The 26457-nt window shown below is 33.2% G+C and overlaps 1 protein-coding gene across 1 annotated transcript in view; it reads left to right on the forward strand.

Annotated features, from left to right (window-relative positions):
* SK (small conductance calcium-activated potassium channel) overlaps positions 1-26457 on the forward strand; it is a 52473-nt gene that overhangs the window by 15292 nt on the left and 10724 nt on the right. Inside the window, exons 2-3 of the mRNA XM_018512969.1 lie at positions 13674-13769; positions 23296-23717. Of these exons, the coding sequence (XP_018368471.1) occupies positions 13674-13769; positions 23296-23717 (518 nt within the window). The remainder of the gene's footprint in view (positions 1-13673; positions 13770-23295; positions 23718-26457) is intronic.

Genomic DNA, 26457 nt, shown 5'->3' on the forward strand with positions numbered 1-26457 from the left:
GGTCCTTTACTGAAGTGTGACCATTAAAAGTCTTTTATATGTTTTATAAGTAATGTACGATGTTTTTGGCGCAAACCGTTTTACACAACAATTTAATGTTATATCAGCAATCTATAGCAAAAAGAAGAGAATGCTCTGCAATACTAACAATAAGTTACTTTAGCTTTTCGACAATCAACCCCGTACGATAATCGGCCCCGGTCTCCCTTACCTATCAACCATTCTCATTTATTTATTTGTCATTTCTTATTTTCACTTGAAATCCATCTATACCGCAAATCTCCCGAACTCACGCAATCGCTGTCTCTTTGCCTTCACGTAAATTGTAACAAATATTGCGTCGCCCAACGAATCCAAATAAAATTTCCCATAAATGAAATCTCGCGACGAAATTTCATTCCCCGCTTTAGCTTGATCGTCCCGAGAGCGCGAATAATTATTTTTCACCCTCGAGGGCAGTTTGTTGGCATTCCCTATCCAGGCGAGCTTTGATGTCAAAAGAATATCTCTCGTGTGATACAATCCGCTCTCCAATGAAGATTAATTTTCTGTATTTAATCTTTTCTTTTTTGCATTTAAGAGTATTTCAAAAGTTTGTGAAATCTGATATTCCTGACAGAAAAAGAATTAGCCTACCATGAGAAACTTTGAAGGAATTAAATTAAGTTGAAAATTTAAGTATTAGATTTTGTGGTGACATTCTGTATTGTGATGTACTGTATTATGATAATCTTTCCAGAAGATTTGTCCTCGATTCTCGTTTGCATTCTTAGAATTTTATATTCGTCAAATCTAGAGTTGTTAAACTTTTAAAATCAGAGATTTTCCAAATCTATCTTTTGAAATTTTTTCTTTAATCTTATAATTCTAGACATCTGATTTTTCTTGTGATCATGTATAAGATCAAACGTCCTCGGACAGTTTGATTTTTTCCATACTCTTAAATTTTGAAGCTACAAGTAATTTTTGTACTTCAAATTTGGACAGGATAGCTCTGGACTGGATTGGCTATCTCGATCTTCAAGTTTACATTCTTAGAATTTCAGATTTGCCAAATCTAGAGTTTCTAGAACTTTAAAATCAGAGATTTTCTCAAACTCTATTTTCGAGAACTTTCCTTTAAGTTTTAACCACAACTTCATCTTTCTGGTATTCTAGTTCAGGATCAAACACATAGTCTTCTCAAATACTTTGATTTTTCCCATGCTTTCAACTTTCGAAACTATGTAGTTTTGATTTCATATTCGGACAGGCCGGTCTTATTTCGATCTTCAAAGGTTTGCATTTATCGAACTCGGATTTGCCTTTAGTCTGAAACTTTAAAATCAGAGTCTAAAACTTTAGAATCAGAGATTTTCGATATCTATCTATCGAAATCTTTTCTTTTGACTTTATAATTCCAAACACACTTGATTTTTCTTCTAATTATGCGTTTAAGACCAAACATGTTCTAAAATACTTTGATTCTTTCTATTCTCTTAAGTTTTAAAACTATGCGGCTTTTATATCTCATATTTAGATAGAACTTTGATTATCTCAATCTTCAAAAAATTGCTTTTTCCTTGTAATCACATCTTTAAGATCAAACCCGTCTTTTGATACTTTAATTTTTATTACGTTTCCAATTTTACACAACTTTCATATATCGAATGTTGATTGATCGGCCTAGGTTATCTCGAGCAAATAAAATTCCACACCTTTCCCGTCAGTTTTTGAACTTTTAGATTTTCAATTTACGAATTTCTACTTGCGAAATTTTCAACTTGTCACTTCCATCAGAGCTTAATTTATTTTGTCGATCAATTAAACACAAGTCGCGGAGAGCTTGAATAATTATTTTTCACCTCAAAAGAGCAGTCAATTCTTTACCTGCGCACTTTCTCTTTTCCTTTTGTTCGTGCTCTTCTCCTTTGATATCGAAGAAACCACTTTCCTATGGCGGATTAATTTTTCAAGTGCGCCGGAACATCGCGGGTTCACTCAAGTCCCCCGTGTTATTTTTCCTTGTCAGACTTCTTCACACAAAAAGACGCTCCGTATCACGCGGAGGAGGCTGAGCGATGATCGCTTTATAATCTGTACAAGGCGAGAGTGTATTCGTGTGACGTATTGCTACAAGCTACTGCAAAGAAGGGAAAATCCTATCTATCACTTTCTGCTAATTGCCGTGAAGATTATAGCAAAGAACATTAAATGATTTAAAAAATCAATTTCCATTTCTGTTAATTCGTAATTTTTACAACTCGAGAATTAATTCCGTTAATTAAGCTATAATATTCGATGGGAAATTCATTGAGATTTGTGATTAAAGAAGTATTTTAAACGTTTTTCTTTTTTTAAATAGAAATGTATGTGAGAATAATTTGAATAAGTTAAGTTTTTTAATACTGTATTTGGAAGTAATACAAAATGTTTAACCTCGATTTAGAACAAGAATAAAAAATTATTTCATAAGAAGTAAACATGTTTTTAAATAATATTCGAGATAAAAAGAATATATAAGGAAGAAAATGAGAAAGTTTTTATTTAAATTGTAAAATTGTATTGTTAAATTCAAATATTGATTTTATTGAACTATTTCATGTGTACGTAATATTTATTTTTATACAGAAATTATAAATTTCCAATTCCAGTTACTTTTTGCAAAAATTGTATACCTGATACGTCCCGAAGAAAGTTCTCTAGCTTAAAGAAAAGAAAGGACTCACTTGACTTTTTATATCTTTTAACACAGAAGTTTTTGCAGCCATTGTCATCTTTTAAATAATAAACAATGAACAAAATATAAAGCAGTACCAAAAAGAAAGTAACTGAAAGTGTCAAAAGAAACGCTGATTTATTTTCCGTGACGTCGATTAATCGACGTTAAGGTTATCGCAATAAATAATCTAAAAAAATATATAATAATTTATGAATATTTACGTGCCTAGCTGCCCCTCCCTCCGCTTAATCAAATCTTAATAAATAAATTGTATAATAATGCGCTATTTATACTTGATTCTTCATATAAATCTAGTTTTTCACAATTTTTTATTTTGTTTGCGATAAAATTATTTAAACTCTCTCTTTCATAAAAAATTCAATGTCCATTTTAAAGTTATTTAAAAAAATTATACCAAAATATTAAAAAAAAATTTTTGAATGTCTACATATTAATTAGAAACTTATTTTTCTAATTTGATCAATTTCTTGTGTTATGTGAAAAAATTGAAAAACATCCTTAAAAGAAGATTATTGATAACGCTACATTTTTATTGAGAAAAGATTTCACTACCCCTGAAATTTACATGATTCATACTTCTATTGATGAAATATTTTGCATCGCGCGCGTGCATATTTCGTGGAAAGCAATTTTCAACTGTAGTTGATTTTTATTTCCAAAGCCGGATCGCACGTGCATTGAATGAATATCCAACATCAGCTAAACGCAACCCAAATCCAAAATAACTGACTATAAATAACCGTTCACGTAGTAAATCGGCGTACGAGAGATCAAAACACGCGGGGAATTGAAGATCCCGTCGTGCCGGTAGGCGCGTGTTTTATTGGTGGATTATAAAAAGCGTCGATTGTCTAATTTTGACGCGTTCGTAAAGTTCAAGTTCAATGCCGCGATCGTTTTTTTTCCATCCGTAGGATATTTCATAACTTTTCCTTGAACTTTTCTATCCCTCCATTTCTGCACTTTAAAAAATATCGGTGTGGATTCAACACCAGGCGGTGTCTATATAATTCTCGCCATGTTGGTATTAGAATTAACCAACATGGATTTATAACTTGGTGTTTATAATATTTATGTTAACACTATCACACGGTGTAGGTTTAACCTTTAAGTAGGTAGGTGGCTATAACAGTACTTTACGCATAGTTATCTTAGAAACTTTGCTCTGGAAAACGAAAATAAAAAGAATTGTTGAAAGTCTTAAAGTTAGTTATTTTTACATCCCTTTGTTTCATATAAAAATATAAATAATATAAATTTAATTCTATACATACGTTAAAATATAGTATTAAATCCACACCGATATTTTTTGGAGAATGTGAAAAATTCTTTAAAAAATTTAGATTATTCGTTGAATTTTTAAAATCTCTAACCTTGAGATCTTATAGTCGTAATTTTAAATACGCATAATCGAAAATTTTATAAGTATTTATTTGACTCTTAGAAATATCATCAATACAGTAGAATAGGATTTTTCTATTTTTTAAAAATTTGTTTTAACCTTTATTCAAATATCTTTTAAGATGATCCGATTGAAATTGCAGAACGATTTAACATTCGATGACGCGCGGTCACGTCTTTTCCTTTTCATCATCTTTTTCTCCCTGTTGGGCCAGATACGCCAGACATGTTTATGGATTTCATCAAGTTCGGTCGTCCACGTGTTAACGCCTTCCGCGAGTGTATATTTTCGTTCTGCCAAGGACAGAGGAAGCCGCCCGTCGAAACTCATGGCATCCTGACAGGAGTATCCTGTTTTTTACCATTAATTTTTAAAAACTCTTTTCTCTTAATTGTGTTTATGGATTGAAAAGTGCTTCTCCACAATTACAGTATCGACGACAACACAGGCTGCCACAATTTAAGGGTGGCACCCAGTTGGACACGGCTCAATTGGACACGAGCCACTCACAGCGCTTGAGACTACAAAGCTCCTAACCACCGGTCGCTGTGATTGGTGGTGTCCAATCGAGCCGTGATCAATCGGGATCACCCCCCAAATTTAATACGAAAAATGGAAGAAAATTAAAAATTGTAGTTTGTCACCGGCCCCTGCAGTCAACTCGTCACAATATGTGCTGCATATAAGAGTTTCAGATTTTACCCGTTTAAAATAAGTAGCCAGCAGCCTACAGAAAACCTCGAAGAACAATCCTCTGCTTTTAGAAATGAGGTAGAGGCTTTGGTATAAGAGAAAAGAGTCGCCAAAAATTTCGTTCGTACACTACGAATAAAATTGACGTGAAGCCATGAGACCGAGCAGTATTTTAATTGATCTCTTTCTAAGAGATGGCGTTGCAATATGTTAGATAAGGACAGATGAATGCGTTTGAGCGAGACACAACGATATATGATAAGTATAAGGAATGAATGGAAGATGTCACTATTATCGAATTTGGAATTTAACAAAGTCTGTAATATCGACCTTGATCAAGTTCGACCGTCGCTCCAGCATCCCCTTAACGCTCGAGTTCTCTTTTTTTTTCCCCGATGTACAAAAAACGACAAAGTGGTTTTTGCTAATTTCACAGGGTGTGACCGCGCAAACGACGGCGTCGTCGCGACGCCTCGTATCCTCGCTCGGAAGCACGAACGTGCGCACGGACACGCACGAATAGATCATGCCGTCGCTATAGTAACCTCCTGAACGCGCACATCCCCAGCATCCGACGAATGTTTATATCCCGCGAGTCCCGTGATATTACGTAGCGATATTAACTCGCGCGCCGTGCTGGCGGGATCTCGCGGGGGCGGATCTCGAATATCGTCCATCCGTTTTACAAAAAGCTATTGAAACGCTAATACAGGCGGAGTTCATTGGAAAAGTAATACAACATCTGATACATTACGTTTGATTACAAAGTAATGCATATATTTGAAATGTAAAAGATTTTATACGCGTAATGTTGTGCAACGAATGTGAATTCAGCAATATTAATAAAATTATATTTTTACAAAATAATCTGACACAGCAATGAAACGCGTCGTGCGTGTATAATGCTTGATTAATAAAAAATAATTTAATACGCACTGAGAGAAAAATGTTTGGTATTTGTAACTATAATTACATATCACTATAATTATGATTATTACTGCTATAATAATAATAACTATGTATATAGTTCTAACAACAAATGTATATAGTTGGAAATCTAAAATGACTATAATTACAGTTGTTATAACCATAAAATAGTTGAAATTACCATAAAAATGATTCAAGTGACCATATTTTTTATGGTTGTCCCAAAATATAACTATAAAATTATAGTTTCAAATATCAAACATTTTTCTCTCAGTGCGATAAAGAAAACCATGATCGATCAAAGGATGTTTTAAATGATTTACATTATATATTCTTGTATTAAATTAATTTATTTCAGATATGATTGCGAGCCGATAACTTTTGGTTTCAGCACAATCATTCCGAAACGCTAATAATTCCCCCTAAATTAAATTGGGAAGAAAGAAAGTAAGAAACTTATTGCGAAAAATATTACCGAACCAACTTTAACCGGTCGTGGCTTTCTTTATCGTATTTGATGTATTCACATATACGGTCGTGCTTAAAATTCTTAAAAAAATAATTTATTTAGAAAGAAACAAGGATGTTGATGTTAGGAAAAAAGAGAAAAAATATCCTCCGTTTGCAATTTGAGTCTTTTTTATCCAGTCCAAGATTTTTATTGTTCTAAAAAATATGCAAATTTAGGTTACTTTTGAATATTTTATTATATAAAAAATTAGTTTTTTATACTATAATTATTTTATCATACAAATATAGTCACAAATATCAAACACTTCTCTCAGTGTGTCTATTGGATAATAATTGAAAGGTTGAATAATAATTGGACGCCATAAAATTCTCAACGACCGAAGAACTGTCTTAGAAATTGTCTCTCTGGAAAATCAAAGAAAACAGAAGATATCGATGAAACTTTTCTATATTGTGAGATCTTTTGTTAAAAAGGAAAGAAAGACAGAAGAGGGATATACATAATCGCCGTCGGCCATTTCCGTATGAATGCCGATGCTGGAAACGGAAGCTAATATAATCAACGTCAGGACGAATATATGGCAGTCTGAATGCATCCGAGCCAGAACAACATCGGGAGAAGCCCGATGATGCGAAACAAAGAGAAGTCGCCGATCGCCAAAAGGGAGATGGGGGATGGTGGTTTGGCACGTATTGTCCTGATCGATCGCTGGGTCTTTGAGGGGATGATTATCCGTCTAAAATTTTATAGGGAGTCTATTTTCGCCAGCATGGAAATATCTCGTATTCAGAGGGGGAGAACGAGACACGCAACTTCGGGAGGGATGAACGAGGGTGTATTATTTCTGTCTTATACACAGAGAAAGAATTTATAAACTTTCGTGTCGTACTTGTCAAGTTTCTCCCCGACAGAATTCACCCTCCTCGTTTTTTTTTCAGCGGCTCAGTCTACGATTTCCGGTTTGTTTCCCGAAAGTTTGAACTGAAATTAGAAAAACTGCTATTTATATCCGTTTGAAAAGTTTGTCGCTTTTAATTATAGCACCTGCTGGCGCCGTAGATTTCCAGACGAATCGATATATTCATTTCAGTTTGTATAAGTTGCGATATATGGCAACTCAACAATCGTTTCGGAAATCATTTTTTGACAAAATTTGCTGAAAAATTTTTAATATCTTTATTTTAAATTTTTAATAGAAAGGATATTTTAAATATCAACTAAAAATGAAAATTAGCTGGAAAACTCAATTATCTCAATTAATATACCAGCGAAAAAATTTTTGTCATAAATGCACTCTCAAACTAACTGCAAAAAACAAAATTAATAATTTGAATTATAATATAATATATTATGCAGCAAAATGATTATTTTTACTACAGTTTTAGATAAATAAATAATTTTTAAACGAATAAGTGGTAAGTTCCAATGAAACTTTTCTAAATGAATTTTTACACGAATATTTATTAGTTTTATCAGTATTTAGGATATCTTAAGAAGCGTCCACTAATTATAAAATTCCTCTACCATTTTGCAATTTCGGCAATTTTTTTTTATCCAATAAGCGGAATGTATAAAATCGGCATATAAGACAATTTTAAGAGATCTTTATAAGAGTTCTTTAAGAAACATCTTTATTTCATAAAGAACACCGAAAGATATTTTACGTTCGAAATTAATATTTCGTTAACTATTGTAAAAATTGCAAAGAACTCAGTTTTTTATCAGGAATCGCGTTATATGATTAGCGCTTTTTAAAAAATTAAATTTAATTTGTAATGCTATAACCTTATCAAATTTCCAAAAAAGTACAATAAAATTTTATATAAGAATCAAGACAAACAAAGAAATAACATATATATATTTTAAACCAATAAAATAATTGCACTCAAATTGCATATTTAGATATAATAATAGAATGATCTATGAAATTTTTTTATTTTTGATGCTGCTTTGAGATGCGACACATATATCCTTAATTATCAAGACATTTATAACTCCAAAAAAACATCGTAGAAGCTTTGAAAAGACGCCTCTCTCAGACGCTTTTTTACACGTCTTGACCTTTTTAAAGTTTCTCTAACAAAACTCCTATGTCTCTACAACTCTTTTTATACCTTCGGATATTTTTTGTCTTTTGTAATGACACGCATGGCGTGTTCTTGATATAAGCAAATGAAAAATAAAAGAAAATTAGATAAAAAAATGAAAATAAATAAAACAGAAAAGTCGTTCTAAAGATATCCCGTGTAAAGATATTCCCTCCTCCTCTCTATTCGCGACGAGAGACGCATAAATTCTGCATCATTCTAGACACCGTCGGGAGAGCTATAATCGTTTTTCAAACGAAAATGCCGGCAGTTTTCCGCGGTGGGAAAATCGGCCTCGTAGATGCAATCTCATTAATTCACGGATCACAGCTCCTATAATCCTTCCCAGCGATCCTTTCTTCATTCGCCTCGTATCGATACGAGCTTTTGTAGAAGCGGATTTCGTAAATTTATTACATCGCGAAATCCCGATATATCCGCACATATGGACACTGTAAGCTCACCTGTTTTCATCTTTAAGAGGATGATAACCGATAATTGGACCGTTTCGTTGAAATTCATTTCACGGCGAGTCTAAACCGTTTTTTTTTTTAGATAAACGATGGGATCTCTGAAGCGTCAGCATTATAATTGCTCAGCAAACAAGCTAACGTTATTTGTCATCCTTTTGACGTGAAAATAACATCTTTGACATTTTGACATTAAACTGTCGACAAATACGTCAGCTTGTTTTCTGGGTGATAGTTATCGATATCGTTATTTCCCTGTTGTATTTGAGAATCCGCATAATTCTCCAATAAAATATTTCCAAAAAACGTTTACGGTCCTCAGATTTTTTTCAAATTTACACAAATGACCTGTGCCAATCATTTTAACATTTTAATTGCTATGCCATTCGATGTAGGTGATGCATGAGTTTACGCAAATGCCCTCCATTTGTGAATGACAATTTATTTTATTTATCTGACTAAAACTGCAAGTTGTTAAAAGTTTATCGGCTTGAAAGTAACTTTACTTAGGTCAAAACAGTAAAAAGTACTCTCTAAATCTGAATCAGTGGATAATCACTGATATCAGTGCCAAGTATGTCACTGGTAATCAGTGAATTAAACGTGAAATCTCTAACTTAGCTAATCTTTATTATGTGATTTAACTAACCTTGTTTTAAATACATAAATTCAATAAATATATAAACTTGAATTTTTATTTCTCTAATTATCGAAAAAGATCATGTTTTATATGATTTATTTTGTCATCTGATTCTGCATATTTATAAGCATATTTAGCAGCGCATTTCTCGACGATGGATCATCCAGAGCTCAATCGGAGTTCGAAATCGGCTTGACAGATAAAACGTTAAACTTCGGTCTAACTTTTATTCTGTCTTACAAAGAGGAAAAGTTGGAATGATGCCCGTTGTATTTATTTCTAATTCCTGTTACAGTTATTCTGTCTGATAGTATTCTGTCTGAAGTATTCCGTTCAAGATTAAACAATTTAATGTGAGCAATATTTCGCGAATACTCGAATAATTCCCGACAAACTAGTTTCGGCGAGAAGGGAAGTTCTTCCTCGCAACTATCTCGACTAAAACGCACGCAGTAATAATTATTTACGTGAAATGCAAACGTACGGTATTACATGGAAGCCTCGGGAACAATGACGGCCATGCGCACAAATTTTACAACTTGTTACATGGTTTATACGCTGCATAATTTCGCGATAGCAATTTCGCATATCAACGCGAATATCGTACAGTCAACTCGTAAAGTCAACTCTTGAAAAATCTCTCTCTCTCTCTCTCTCTCTGGGCGAGAATAAATTTTACACTTTATTTCTAATCCCTTAATCCATTTATAGCGCGTAGAAATTTTATTTGACAGACGTAAAAACTCCGCGAGTGTCAGAAAAAAATGTTACCTTTTTTGAGTCGAATAAAACAAAATTCTGGCGTGAGCGATAGTGGGAAACTTTATAACAAAACTTTATAGCGAAACTTTATAACTTAAACTGTACGTGACGAAACATTTACATGTTTATACCTGGTCTTTGGATCTCTTTTATTCTACTTACTAAAGCGCACTAAATGTACCTCTCTCTCATAATGGGAATAACGCCTTTGATATTTCAAACGCGATTACGCGAGTGGCTCATAATGAGATCATTTAAGTTTAAATACATTTCGCAAACGAGTATTGTTTCTGAGATTCGTAAAGGAAATTTCGCAAAGAGCAACCGACGTTTCAGGCTGGCTCCCTACGTTTCTTGCGAACCCTTAATCCCTTTCCAGGTTACATCGGGAAGAGGCTTTGCCCAGCCAGCGAGCTTGTTGTCGTCGTCGTACTTCCGGAAAGCAGCTCGTTATTGCAATCCACAATTCATCGAAAATCTCGTAAACCGCTCTCATGCCAACACTGAGTAAACTATGCATGTGTGTAACCATGCAAGAAGCATTAGAGCTACTCTCTGAACAGCTATCTCCTCATTACAGACCCTAGGCATTAACGAGAACGGCAGTTATCCCAACACGATTCCCCAATCACAAATTATCAAAATTAAATGAAAACAGGGTTAGTAAAGCATTTAGTGCAGACGAGAGAGAGAGAGAGAGAGAGAGAGAGAGAGAATTACATTATACAAAATAATAAGTCAACATAACACATAAAAATAGATCGTACGTTTCAGCTGAAATTTAACAAATTTGTAACAAACAGAGATGTAACTCGTGAAGATTTCGTCTCACGCTGAGAAATTATCTGCAATAATTTGTTTTCCGATTATTTTCGACTCGGTCTCGCTTCAAGCGAATTTTAATCAAGCCTTAGTTACTGAGATACTTTATATTGGATTAAAACGAGTTTCGAATGAGTTTGATCAAAGAACTGCCAGATGAAAGGAGCGACGAACTGTATAGACTTTAAACTCGGGCAAACATCTCAGATGAGCTTAGACTTGCCCGTCGTTGTGTAACGCGAGATTACGTGTGGTGTAGGCAGACAAAGCGAGTGCATCCGACGATGCACATGCGGAAATTACGCTACGTGACTCTCGAGAGGCTGGAAATAACGTGCCATCACTATTAACGAAACCTAAAAGCGTCACGATGTACCTCGTCAGGAATTAACTTTCTTAAATTTGGGGAATGTCAGAAACCCACGGTAAATTCAGGAAGATTATAAGATTTGTAACATGCGTGGCACGTCACGTTGGAATTTTAACGCGATATCATAATTTCTTCTCCCTCTTATCTGCATGTGACGATGAAAAAATCGACACGCTTGGTGACACGAGGAAATACTTCAAGGGTGCTTTTATTTTTCTCTTGATTTTGTTTAGAATGATTTTTTGTAATGTTACTATCTTCTGTTGGAAACGAAGGGGTAACCACTAGCTGAAATATTGTCCACAGATTACATGATTTCATCTGATTACAAATAATTGTTTTCACTACTATGAAGTAATTTAGTGAAATATACGATTTTATTTAATATTATACAATGATTTCTCGTGGTTGCATATGTAATTATCGGATTATACATAGAGATTTTATATAAATTTTATAATGATTTTGAGGATTCCGTCCCACGATTACGTTAAGTGGTTTTACCTCCTCGGTTGGAAAAGTAGAAGAAGGACGTTTATTTATACGTTGAAATTAATCTCTTTGATTATCATTTATTCAATTTCTGAACAACTTTTAAGTTCCCCTAGTTGTATATTTTATTAAGGAATTAAATATGTAATAGGGTGTCCTAAAATACGCGACTCAAAATACTATAGCAAGAAAGTTTTCGGAACAGTGTCAATTTAAAGAAACTAAAATTGACTGCCATCTAATCTCGGCTCATTTTGATCAATTTTATCCTTCGTTTTTTACAAAAGCGATTTTATTCACTATCTTTGTTATAATAATGATTAACTAACTACAGAAAAAATTAACTAGTATATCATTTTTTACGATTACAGGAAAATTGCCATTAGTAATGTCAAAAACTGATCAACAAACAAAAAGGAGATAAGAGAAATTTACTCGCCAACTTTATTTTCTTAAAACTCGTAAATAATATACATGGCGCCAAACTATTTTACATACAATTTAATTTTATATTAGTAATACAGTAAAAAGAAGAGAATGGACCAGTCTCATCAACTCCAATTAACTTGGTCAGTCAATTAAATTTTAGTATTGTCAACTGTAAAGCTGAAAATATAAATTTCTGGTAACTATGAAGAACGATATGTGGCATTAAAACAATTAAAACAATTAATTTTACGTACTTTAGTAACATACGAATGCGACAATAATAATCATTATTTTATTGTTCCTGGTTCTTTACAATGCCAGGAAATTATGTTTTCAGTTTTGCATTTAGCAAACTGAAATTTAATTGATTAAGTTAATCAGAGTTGATGAGACTGGCCCAATGCTCTGCCATATCCTGATTGAGTTATGAGCTTTTTGAAAATTAACTCTCTATAACAACCGATCCCAATTTTTCCTAATATCTAGCAAAGAAATTTTGAAGTATTGATCTTTTTATATAATATAACTTATGAAAAAATATAGATATTTGAATTGTCCCAAAATTATCAGCTAATTAATTGCGATGTCTTTATTCAGCATTTCGATGTTTGTTGTGCTATTTTTTACACGTGATACATTTCCGTCGAGGTCAAAAGGATAAATGGCGCTCGAAATACCATAAGAATTTGTAGCAGTGTATACATATGCGTAGCAATTTAAAGCGCATTTAAAGCAATACATTTTATTGCAATATTCCGAGTTTCTCTCTAGGATATTTGCAGGATGAAAATATTCAATTTTTTCTAAAATGTTCTTTTTATGGCGATACTTTTTACGACCATTAAAGATGTTGCGCCTTTGCTGGTCAAGTCGTAAATCGAACGCCGTTGTTAAAAGCCCCGTACTTGACTTTTACGATGCGGCAACGAGCAATTTTACAAAGTTGTATGCATATTTCATTATTTCGTCTGAGAAGTGAGCAATCAACCATGAAACTGAAGTTCAATATTTCTACGGTTAATTGTTGAAGCTTAATAATTAATTTACTGATGCCTTTGATCTATCCTTATTAATCTATAATTCAATGGTAAAACATTAAAAGCAACGATCGTTTATCTCAATTTATCTCTCAATCGACAAAAAATACCATAATTTTTTAAACACATATTTCTATTATAGAAATTTTTCTTTTTTAAATTAATAAAAGAAATATCTTTATATTTTATATATAAGAATCAACAGTTGTCTTGTAAAATATTTTTATTCGTATGATCAATTATAAATATAGGAATAAATGTTATATGAAAATAAGTAAATATATAGAATTAAAATATCTTTATTATTATTTTGCATGTATTTATATACAAAAATGTTTTATGTTTCAGGCCTCGTTTTTCTCGACAGCACTGAAAACCCTGATCTCTGTGTCTACTGTGATACTGCTTGGCCTCATATTTGCTTACCATGCCTTAGAAGTTCAGGTATGCATGATACATCTCTCACGACATAATAAGTGAATATTTGAATAAAATAAAGAAAGAACGAAAAGTCGTTTAAACAGAAAATAGGATTGCACCTCTTCCAACTGTTCAGGAGATATATAAGTTGTTATTGTTGTCTTTTACTTATTCGCACGATTACCCCTTTTTCAACAAAATTGAGCTTGAAAGAATCGAAAGATGGACAATATATTTTCCTGTCTTTTTAAATCTATGTGTCGAATGTTCGTTGAAAAATGCTTGCGCATTATTGTTACTTGTTTCGATTAGAATATTTTTATGCTAAAGGATTATTATTATATGTATATTCATACAATATAAATTGCTCATACATACAAATTGCTAAAGACATAAATATAAATCACCGGCGACTCTAAACGACTATAAATAATCGGAAATAAAATAAATTTCCGGAATTGAAAAGAAAAAAACTAAAAGGTGTTCCGCGCGCACATTATTATTAAAATCCTTTTATGCTAAAGGATTATTTTTATTATTTATAATACTTTTATAAATGGCTAGGAGCGTAGATATAAATTACTGGCGACTCTAAATGGCTAAAAATAATTGGGAATAAAATAAATCCGGAATTGGGAAGCGTAATTCGCAGCGGCGAATCGGTTTTTGCGTTTCGGAGCGCGACATCACGCCCGAGTGATTATGGAATTTAAACGGTATAACCATCATGCCGGTCCGGCCAAAATCGCGGATAAATCGATGCGACGCGGAGCTAATAAACGAAACGCCATCGCGAACGCGATTTCACAGGTATGCGAGTGTTAATGCGGCGCTAATAAAAGGCCAATTACGTCGCACACGCGGTCCAATTTTATCTATTCGACGCACGACGTCATCGATCGCCGATTATTTATGCGTTATCCGGGACCTTTGTCTTCAAATCATTGAACCGTGAACTCGAATGAGCGATGACGTATTTAAGGAGCGAATAAATGGGTAAACTCTGTCCTTTTCAATCAATAAAAAAACGTCTCGTAAACTTAAACGATTTAAAAATTCATAATGGGATACTCGCCAAGAAAGCTGCTGTTTATTACGGAATATTCATTTTTGTCAGCTCTACTAACGGGAAATTTTTATCACGTAAACTGCAGATAAATTGCCTTTTTATTGTCGTTTTAAAATAAAAATTTCAACTTGTTATGCTTCGTAACACAGAAAATGTTGAAAATGTCTAGTCGTCTGTAATACTTTACTGCATGACGTTATAAGCATATTATAGATATAAAATATAAATTATATTATATTCTAAATATAAAATATAAATATTATATTATATATTTATGTTATACACTCTCAGAAAAAAATATTTTATAGTTGCAATGACTATACAAAATGATCTATTCAACTATATGCGTACATTAATTCTACATATAGAACTTGTATAGTTGTCACCTTTATAGTTACTCTATTACTGTGTTTTTGTCTGAATGTATTATCACTTATATTTATACGTATATAATATATGTATATATTTTTTCATTATACACAGAATACACTGTTAAAAATAAAATGTCAATTTTAACTTAAAAACATATAATGGACTCTTGAGACATGCAAAAATGTTAAAATTGACAAATGTTAATTTTAACATTTTTGCATGTCTCAGAAAGTCCACTATATGTTTATAATTTAAAATTAACATTTTATTTTTAACAATGTATACATATAATATCTCGAAAACGTAAGGCGAGAAAAAATTCTCGACTCAATTATGTCGAATTAAAAGATAATCTAACGCGACAATGACATCAGAGAATAATGACGGGTTTGGGGCAAAGGAAAACCTTTTCATTACTATATCCGGCAAGAAAGAAGTCTTTTTGCTAAGTTCTCGGTTCACTTCCGACCAGGTCGGAACTCGTTTTAACGAGATACCTATGGCTGGCACCGAAGCGAGCTTTGCAAAACCGTGCAAAGCCTGGATTGGCTCGAACGTTTAAGCGTCAACTCAAATATTGACCGTCTTTCAAGTCACCCGTGAGACACCCGTTATTCATCGGGTATTTTGCAAGAAAGTGGGTGTGTGACTTGGATATTCGATTTCTCGAGCAACTCCGAACGAGCGGTTTCGTATAAACATAAACTTTACGTTAGCGCGAGGGTATAGAATTTTAAAAATCTTGGAGAAAGGCAATGTATCGCGAGTCGTTTCATGTTTCAGAAAGAGATTTTCCCGAAGATTTTTCAGCAACTTTTTTGTTTTTGTGCGTGTCTATCCTTTCAGTGGATAGTCTTTCGATAAAATTATCGATACAAATTTAATTTATAGAATATAAAGATATAAATTACGCACAGAATTTAAATTCTTCTTCTATTTTGGCGGATTACTTATAATTTTGCATTGCAAATGCAAAATTGAAACATTTATATTCTCTTCTTTTATATAAATACGTATACACATTTTTATTCATTAATTTTTATGAATAAAAAATAGATTTTAATATTGATGTGAATGGTTTATGTTCTAGCAAGCTCACATTGTTGTTCCATACCAATTTTACTTAACAGACAGAAAACGGATTAATTGTAAACGTGGCAAATCAGGGTCTATCACGAATATGTTTCTGGCGAATGTCGAAGCCAGTCGCAACGTGAACAAAAAGAAAGACGATAGCTACCAACATCCCTCGCGTATCCCAAAAAGGATAATTTCGGCTCAATGTGCTGGAAAAACGCTTTCGTCAGGCTCGTAGTCGTTACGCGATGCAATTTCGCCGCGATATATTGTGGCTCCGATATTGCCGTGTCCCTGCAATTCGAGGAGAATCAATGTGGCGACATTTCGGGACCGAAGCAAGTCTCTCGCGTTTCTGTTTTTTTTTCCCCCCATAAAAAGGAAATCATTCGGAAAGCTCAAGTTCAATAAAGTTCAGTGCATTTCCGTTACATAATAGATTCATACGTAATTTGTTAGATGAGAATGGCATGTCGTTTAAAGACAAAATTATTTTATATATATATGGGTTACTTCTCGATCTCGTAATAAATATTTGGAACGTGTCGATTTTTCTTTAAAGAAAAACTTCGAATCGTTGTTTGTTGACCGGTGTCAATATATCGATCGACTAAATAATTAAAATAAAATAATGAACATGTGAAACAAATTTCATGTTTGTTATTTTCACCATTTATTTTATTACCTGTACTGTTAAATTTTATAGGGTCGAATTAACTTAATGTGAGTCGCCACTGTTTCTACTAAATATATTTTTTACTAAAATGATAATTAAATTTGACACTGTATAATGTTAAATTGATACTGTATAGTGTCAAATATAACTATTGTTTTAGTAAAAAATAACGAAATTATTGAGTAGAAGCAGTGGCGACTCACATTAAGTTAATTTGACCCTATAAAATTTAACAGAGTGCTATGAACATAGTTACGCAATTAAGTTCAGGGATGATTTATAGTTTATATCATATAGAACCTAATTTATTTATTTTATAATCATTTAGAACTAGGAATCTATTGGTGTCCATAATTACAAGTAATGAGAGTAAAACAGAGTTTACAACTTCATGATCAGTCCGGCTACATCAAGCTGACTCACGCAATCTTGCGGCAACAACGGCTGGCTTGGAGCCTAATAGTCTGCTGACCTTTCGGCACCTGTTGATTGTCGTTCATCAACGATTTGCATGCGCAGATTTGCCGGGATTCACCTGGCACTGCGAAACGAAGGGAGGTTTCCCTCGGGAAACGCCGTTCCGATCAATGTCGCCCGCACAGATTTCTGCTCGTCTTACCCCCCCCCCCCCCCCCTCTCGCTCTCTTTCTCTTCCTTTCTCTCGTAGCTTCAATGTTTATTTTTATTTTTATTTTCTACTTTATTTTACTTCATGTTTTCGATTTAGGTCAATTCTTTACGTTATTAGTTCTAATTTGTAAGACAGTGTCTGCCCTTGAGAGGATTTGTCCCAAAGCGCTCAATAAATAACGTTTTCTTTCTCTTTTTTCTCTGTATTAATTGGAAGTTCGGTTGAAAATAGGTCAATCATAATTTTCTGATCGAATACTGTTATCATTTTAGTTGAAATAACCAGAATTTTGATTAATCTGATCAGAATTTTCTGATTGTTCGTTTTCAACTAGAATTTCTTTGTAATATCAAATATATATGTATATATGTATACATGTGTGTGTGTGTACGTGTGTGTGTGTACAGAAAGAATTTTCTCTTAAAATTTACTCTGAAAATCTGGAGACACGGTAGTGTCTCGGCGATAAGACATGATGTGAGGCACTGCCGTGCTCCTTCACAGGTATAGTAATCATGGAACAACATTGTATTTCGAAGAATTGTAAATCTCTCTTATTCACTAATAAAACTATAATAAAATATAAAATAAGTTTAATTAATTTTGCTGAAGTGCATGATAAAAATCTTCAAAATATTATATTGTACCACAACTACCATGTTTTCAGAGTAAATTTTAAGAGAAAATTCTTTCCGTATATACTCATATGTATAATATATACATACATACGTATAACTGAAATCAGGGCCTAAACAACTAAGATCTACTTTTAATCATTTTTTGTCATTGTACTTCTATAATTAGTTATCTTTGTTAGCCTATTTTAGTCAACCGCTTTTATATACATATTATTTTATAACTTTGAAAATGACTCGAAGAGGGTCGAAACGTTAGTTTTATGTAGACATTTTTTATCTTGTTTTTACTTTTATGTTATTTAATATCAACTGTATCACATTGTACATTAAATTTGTTTGTTTTAGCTCGTAACTTTTCTTAGTATAATTTCTTTTACATACATAAGCATGTATATGTATCTTTCTTCATATTTTATAGATACACGGAAAGAATGATTTTACTTATCTTAAAATAAGTTTTTTGCTGGACCATAAAAATAATTATGCAGGAAACTCAAACATGATGAGCAAAACTGTAAAAAGTTTTAATATTCCAGCAACCATTTTGAGCATCCTATATAATTATTTTGAGTGCAACGAAATTTTTAAATCTAATATCTTTTAGGTACTTCAACAAAACCGTTTTTTCCGCGAACGAATTTTTCATCGACTTTCCCGAATTTAATTCCGCACCGAATAACGAGTCGTTAACAATCCTTCTCGATTTCTAATGTCGATTCTCACAAAAAGAATTAACAGAACAAAATTTTAAAAAGAATGAACGCGATAAATTGCACGGAAAAAACGATTTTGTTGAAATATCTAAAAATTCAGATACAAATTTGAAAATAATTTGGTTTGAATTAACCATTAAAATACATATATAGGGACACTCAAACTAGTTACTAGAATATTTAAAATCTTTGCAGCATTATCATCGATGCTTATACGTTCTACACATAATTATTTTGAAGGTCCAATATTGTTAAATCTATATTTGGTTAAATTTAAAACTATATATATAGCGTCAAATTTAACCATTGTGTTAGTATAAAATGACGATATACTAAATAGGAGCAGATATCAGGTTAAATTTGACACTATAAATTAACAATGAATATTATTTTCAGATATGTATCCAGATTAAATGTGCAGATATTTTAGCAAAAAAATCGTTCTCTCCGTGTGCCGAAATTTGATAAAACAAAAAGGAATCGCAAGTTTTAACGAACGTTTATTCACTTCCACGAAATTTGCTATTAATATTCTGTGTATCTTTGCCCTCATCACAGAATCCTGTAATACTATAGCCTCTTACTTCAAAGCTCGTTAGGGTGTCCACGGTTCTGCGGCCGCTCAGATAACGTGAAGTTTAGAAGGTATGACATTACTATAGATTCATGGGTCCATAAATCAGTGATGTTCAAGCCGACCCTACAGTTAGACCCTCAAATACACGCAGCACGCATCCGGCAGTTTGCATTTTTGCTATCATCAAACGTCTTTGTGTCGCGCATCCCACCTTTTACGGTTTCACGGCACACAGCGAATCTTTTTTTCACTTTTCCACGTTACGCGACAATCTTCGTATCTTCCGGATTATTCCACCGGATAAATGGACTCCCACTGCATTATACTAATCTATTCAGGACGTCGGCGGGTCGCATCTTCCGTGGCCTCAACTGAGAGATACGGGCTGCAAAGTATCCACGATGTATCACGCGGATGAGTATCGCTAAGATATAAAAGATCTCCGCATCTCGTGATGGATGTATCATATCCCGAAGATCCTGGAGATCCTCAGAGTGGAACAACTCTATTGTCGAAGCGGCGAAGTTTAAAATCGTGCGGTTCTAACCGACACGTTAGAGCGGGGGTAACTTAAGGGATGATTTATGACGCTTCAAGTCCTAATGACCTCCCGCGTAGTGTTCCGATAATAGTAATCTGTGATATCGCGTAATACATAAGTAATTAATGAAGCCAGGTTGGATTTGCATACCATTCTCACGTTTCTCAAGTACTATAATATTTTAGAAGCTGATTTTCTAGATTATTTATGATGAAAAATTTTTATATGAATTTATGATTTCGTTCTCGACAATATAACTGTTATACTATGTTAAATTTTATAGGGTCAAATTAACTCAATATGAGTCGCCACTGCTCCTACTAAATATATCGTTATTTTTTACTAAAATGATAATTAAATTTGACACTACATAATGTTAAATTGATACTGTATAGTGCCAAATGTAACCATTGTTTTAGTAAAAAATAACGATATTATTGAGTAGGAGCAGTGTGGCGACTCACATTGAGTTAATTTGACCCTATAAAATTTAACAGTGTATACAACATATTTTATATTAAATTTATATCATTGAATGGGAAATTATAATATTAATATTACTGTTAATTTATGCTGTGCGCGAGTCTAATATAAAAAAAAAATAAAAAATAATGAATCGCAGTAAACATCAGGTTACATATAACACACCTGTTGTGTTTTCTATTCAACGTTATAATTGTAACATAACACGTGTATTATATTAGAGTTATATTGTTGAGTAAAAAATTACAAATGGTACGTGGAAATGTGCGTTTATGTCCGTGAAAATCTTCCCGATTAAGAAAACGAGTAATATGAAAATGGAAAAAAAAAAATTCGAGGCGTCGAAGATCCACGAAACCAAAATTCCGTATCACAGCACGATACAAATCACGTATTACGTGCCTCGAATGATACGTGTGTTTGTAGTGTGTAGGGTCCTTTAACACGATCTGTTTAGATCTGACAGGATCGTTACCGAGTTAAGGATGATTTGTTACCGGAATGGCGGTGGCGTGTGTACGGTTGCAACGACGTGTTCTCTCGCACGGGATAAACGGCGATAAACAATGAGTACGTGGCGCGGCGTTTTAATCAAGTCAGGGCAAAGCGGCTGGAATTCATATTAATCGGGCTGGAGGCTCAAAGAGCGAGCTCTCGTATCTGGGATACGTGGGCTCATTTGTCTCGATTGGCAATTTCGCGCAATCGATATCAGTCGACGTACCGAAAAATCGCTTTGAATGTGCGTATGATAATACTGAAAGGTTCAGCATTAATTTATTCATTTATCTGTCCGCTCGACAAACAATCGTCCGAGATAAGCGGGTTTAATAGACATTTTTCAATAATGTTTAGCTTCGACGAGTAACTGAACAGTTAGTAATATATTTCAATTAACTCTCAGTCGTATTACATATTAATCGTGAGATTTGTCGATGAAAGCTTATTGGAATATTCAATATAAAAGGAAAGTAGATACTCGAGACCTTCACCGCAAAAAAGAACATGTAAAATAATTATTATAAAAGCGTCTCTTGATTAAATATTCCTCGGAATAATTATCAAAGTAATATTCAAGTATTTAAATTCATCGAGAATAATATTAGAAATATTATTACAAAATCAAATATTCATCGGAATAATTCTTGGGATTATTTAAATATTTGAATATAGAAATAATATTTTAAGTAATAATGTATAGCTTATTACTTTTAATAATTCAGCAGAACAAATAGATCACGTCAACATGATACTTACATTAAAATGAATCGAAAAGTGACCTTTCATAATTATTTTGGAATCAATAAAAACAATACAAAAATTAAAATTAGGGCTAGAAATCTGTAATTAGTGCGTTAAATATTTAATTAAAAATTTAATTTCACGTGTATTAAAACTAATGTTTTGGTATATAATAAAAGAACGTACGTTTTAGTTATTTTCTAGCCATCATCAGTACATACAAAAATAGAAACGATAGTCACTAGTAAAATTGTTGTGCAATCCGTCTACGAAATTTCTTGTGACCAAACTCCATTTCATAACAAGACAGGAATCGAATATTTATCCCACCAACTGGACAACTGGACGGTAACAAAAAAGTTGAGTCCTCAAGATCGCAAACGAAAGTGCTCAAATATTAAAAAACTTAGCAGTCCTCCGCATCGTGAAAGAAGGGCGTAAAACAATTACTTAAAAAAGGAAAAATAGTCGAAGTGTCCAGAACACTGCAGTCAAAAATCAAAAAACGAAACGTGTAAACATGACGATTATATAGCTCAGTAAAAACTATTTTCACCGAGACGTGTAACCGTCATATCTATACTGCTCAGATTAGTTTTTTGATTTTTGACTGTGTTCTAGCCACTTTGACCATTGTTTTTTCCTTTTAAGTAAATGTTATAACACTCAGAGAAATGTTTTGGTATGTATAACCATTTATTTTGTTGATATGCGGCTAACAAAAAACTTTCTTACTTTTTCATTTAAAAATTGCATTGTTCTAAAAATTTGGTTGGTCTAATCAAATTTTGATTACAATACAATTTTTGTTATTTTAACCAAATTTTAATGAGAACAATACAGTTTTTAAATGAAAAAGTAAAAAAGTTTTTATTAGTCACATATCAACAAAATAAATGGTTATATATGTACCTATCAATTTTTCTCAATGTACACTCTTTTTTCCCATCGTGGAGGATTGCCAAATTTTTTCGATATATTAATATTTGAACATGCATCTGTTTGCGTCTTGAAGATTTAACTTTTTCATTATCATCCAGTCGTCTAACTAGTTATGAGATAAATACTCCCTGACTTGCTATGGCGTGGAGTTTGGCCGTAAAAAAATTTCGTAGACAAATTGTACAACAATTTAACGATGCAATTCATTCATAACTGTTATATCTATTTTTGCGCTGGTAAAAAAATAACTAAAATGTATCTTCTTTTATTATATGATCAAACGCCAAACATTAGTTTCAATATATGTAAAATTTATTTTTTTATTAAATATTTAGCGTACTAATTACAGCACCCAAATTTTCATCTTTTTATTATCGTTGAAACCTAAAGAACCTAACATTTTTTTTTTAATTACTTTGGAGTCATTTTGATATCATCGTGACTGTTTGTTCTGCTTGGGTATATTTCTGAGGAAATAATATTTCTCCGATTTAAGCACACAAAACTTCAGACGACATTAGACAGACATGTTCCGGTTGTGAGAGTGTTATCTCTTGTTATCTGTCCGTTTTCTTTTGTCGGGCGACAGTTGTTCATGATCGATAACTGCGCGGACGACTGGCGGATCGCGATGACCTGGCAGCGGATCGCGCAAATCTCGGTGGAGCTGGCGATTTGCGCGATCCACCCGATCCCGGGCGAGTACTACTTCCTGTGGACGACTAAGCTGGCGAACAAGAACGGTGACATCGGCTCCAAGTGGGTGCCGTACGACGTCACCCTCTCGCTACCGATGTTCCTCAGGCTCTACCTCATCTGCCGGGTGATGCTGCTGCACTCGAAACTCTTCACGGACGCATCGTCGCGAAGCATAGGGGCCTTGAATCGCATCAACTTTAACACCAGGTTCGTCCTCAAGACCCTGATGACCATCTGCCCGGGCACGGTGCTGCTAGTCTTCATGGTCTCCCTGTGGATCATCGCCTCGTGGACACTGCGACAGTGCGAGAGGTAAGAGAACCCGATCCTATTTGTGTATAGAAGATAAATCACGCGCACTAATCGTTTAGGGTAAACTTGGGTGTGATGGCCATCCTACTCTATACCTACTCATAACCACGTTAAATATTTTCCTTAGTAAAAACATAGACAATAATTCTCATTTTCATCATTATAATCACGTTTAGACAATTTTAGTAAAGTTCGAAAACAAAATATTTTACGAACTATATAAGCAGTTAAGTAATTACATTTGCTATTAAGTAAATCAAGCTATAAGAAAATACGCATGTTTTATATGTGCGTTTGTATCAGAAGCTGACAGAGATAGTCTCTGACGACCTTGTTAAGAGTAGGGTAAACATCTTTATCATTCTATATTTGAATTCAAATTTTAAGTAGGAAAATAAAAGTAAAGCTGATATGACAAAATTTAGTATGAAAACAGTAAAAAGTAAATGATTTTCTATCACTAAAGCCAAATATTTACTTACTACAGGTCATAGTTATTATTAAGGAGAAAAAGTTGCTTATTAGAGCTTTCTTTTTTAGTTTACATTTTATTTGAATATATATACGAATAATTTGCCAAAATTATTTATAAAACATTTATGAATATAAATATTTTTAAAAATCAGTTTTAAAAAAATACATGAATAAATATTGTTTTATCGTGAAAATTTCAAATGAATAAAACTTGCAGCTTAATTACGTTTTTTGTATTTACCGGATATACTAATCAAAATGGTCGCTATTTTTTGCTTTTATAATTACATGGTAAAATAGTTAAGAGCTTCATTGTTATAGTTATTATTACTATTATGTACCAATAATATTATATCTATGGTAGTAATAAATATATCTATAGTTCTTGATACTTGGCACCAAAAACGACCATAGTTATTTTCATAGTTATTAATTCTTATATATATTTTACTATATTTTTCAATACATATAACTCTATATATATCTAATTATTATTACTAACATTATAGCAATAATAATTTAAAAATGGAGCTCCTAATCATAATTATTTTTCCACACAATTACAATCCCAAGTACTAAACACTTTTCTCTCGATTTTCTTCGAAATTCTTTAGTAGAAAGGATATGATTTCTTCACGTTACGCGATATAGCAACTGAAGCTGTTAGCAACGGCAACAGATCTCATTTTATCCACGCGATCCATTATTCGAAGAGAGGAAGAGCAGTGACACGTGCATTTCGGAATCATACACAGCTCTATGGTTGCGACTCATTTGCGTACGATGATTGATCTATGACCTAATGGCGCGTCCGTCCGTCGCACTACCGCGCTGTAATAATAAATCTCAGTGCACATCCTTCCGCCCAAGCGGGTCGGAATCCCTGATTGGGGTCGCTGACTGGCGATCGCGGAGATTTAACGGATCTCGGAGACGGACTGATAATTAAATTCTTGCCGTAAATAGTTGCGCCGATTTCAGGAATAATCAATCTTCACCCAGACGATATAAGGCGTCTGCCATTGATCCCTACGGCCATGTATAGCTCGGAGAAAAAGGATCCTTCTTACCTGCCGTCTTCTAAAACCCACTCGCTTTTTCTTAATGGATGATGGGAGTTTTCCACCCACGTCCTTAACTGAAATATTTATCATTCGGCGAAATGTGTGTCGACGCGCGTGTTACTGGCTGCTTCTAGCATCCTGCATCCTCGGTCCAGGATGAACGGTTTTAAACCGTGACAATGTCGGCCGGCTGTTTCATTGTTGCTCGTGCAATCTTCGGAAATGGCTCGTATTTGATTTATCGTCCTCCACCTTCATTCGATAGTCGATTATGATAATACGCTCGATAATGCTAGGAACATTCGGCTTTCCGATAAATTTCCGACGTATGCTAAATGAATACGAGAATATCTCGAACATCGCAATATCTCGCGGAATGTTTCAACAAATGAAACGATATTTACGAAAGGAATTTCAATTTTTATTCAATGTTTATTCTAATGATTTTATTTTCTTATTTTATTATGTAAATACGACGCGTACATGAAGTACCGATAAAAAATATGTCCGTAAAAGAATGTTTTTTTTTTAAATAAACGTAATTTTTGTAAAATATCTATTTTGTTAATAATTTATTAATAATATTTTAGCCAATGTTTAATATTATAAATTACAATGTTACGAATTATAAATTATGCTATATGGCAAAACATTATCAATTTCCATTACTGTCAATTCAAACATAAATCATGTGAAACATTATAGTAATATAGTTGTATTACATTTATTTATAAATCTCTATTTTGTAAACGCGGCGTTATTTAATAAAATTTAACGTCATGATTTTCAGTGCATCATATAGTAATAAATTATGCTTCATGATTATCATTATCAATCATGATTATGAATTTCCGCTGCTGTCAGTTTTCTCGTAAACTGCGCATAGAATGTTTATTTATCAAAAATAAATGAATATTTCAAAATCCATTTTACAAAATAAATCGTGTATGATATCGACCAGCGAGGTTGTATTATTCAACTAATACGTGCGGTTCGAGATTATCGAATTTGCGGTCGCATATTTGCATCTAAATTCAAAATTAAAAAATCAATTTGATAATTTTGCTCTCACATCAACATATGCATCATGCAGGCCCCGCGGCCAATTTTATTCTCGAATTATGGGGCCGGAAATTGTCACGAAATACGAATGATATTTTTTTATTCAGTGTGCGTGGCCGTGCAAATTTCCACGACAATAA

Source organism: Trachymyrmex cornetzi, unplaced genomic scaffold (assembly GCF_001594075.2).
Source record: "Trachymyrmex cornetzi isolate Tcor2-1 unplaced genomic scaffold, Tcor1.1 scaffold441, whole genome shotgun sequence".
Classification (NCBI taxonomy): Eukaryota; Metazoa; Arthropoda; class Insecta; order Hymenoptera; family Formicidae; genus Trachymyrmex; species Trachymyrmex cornetzi.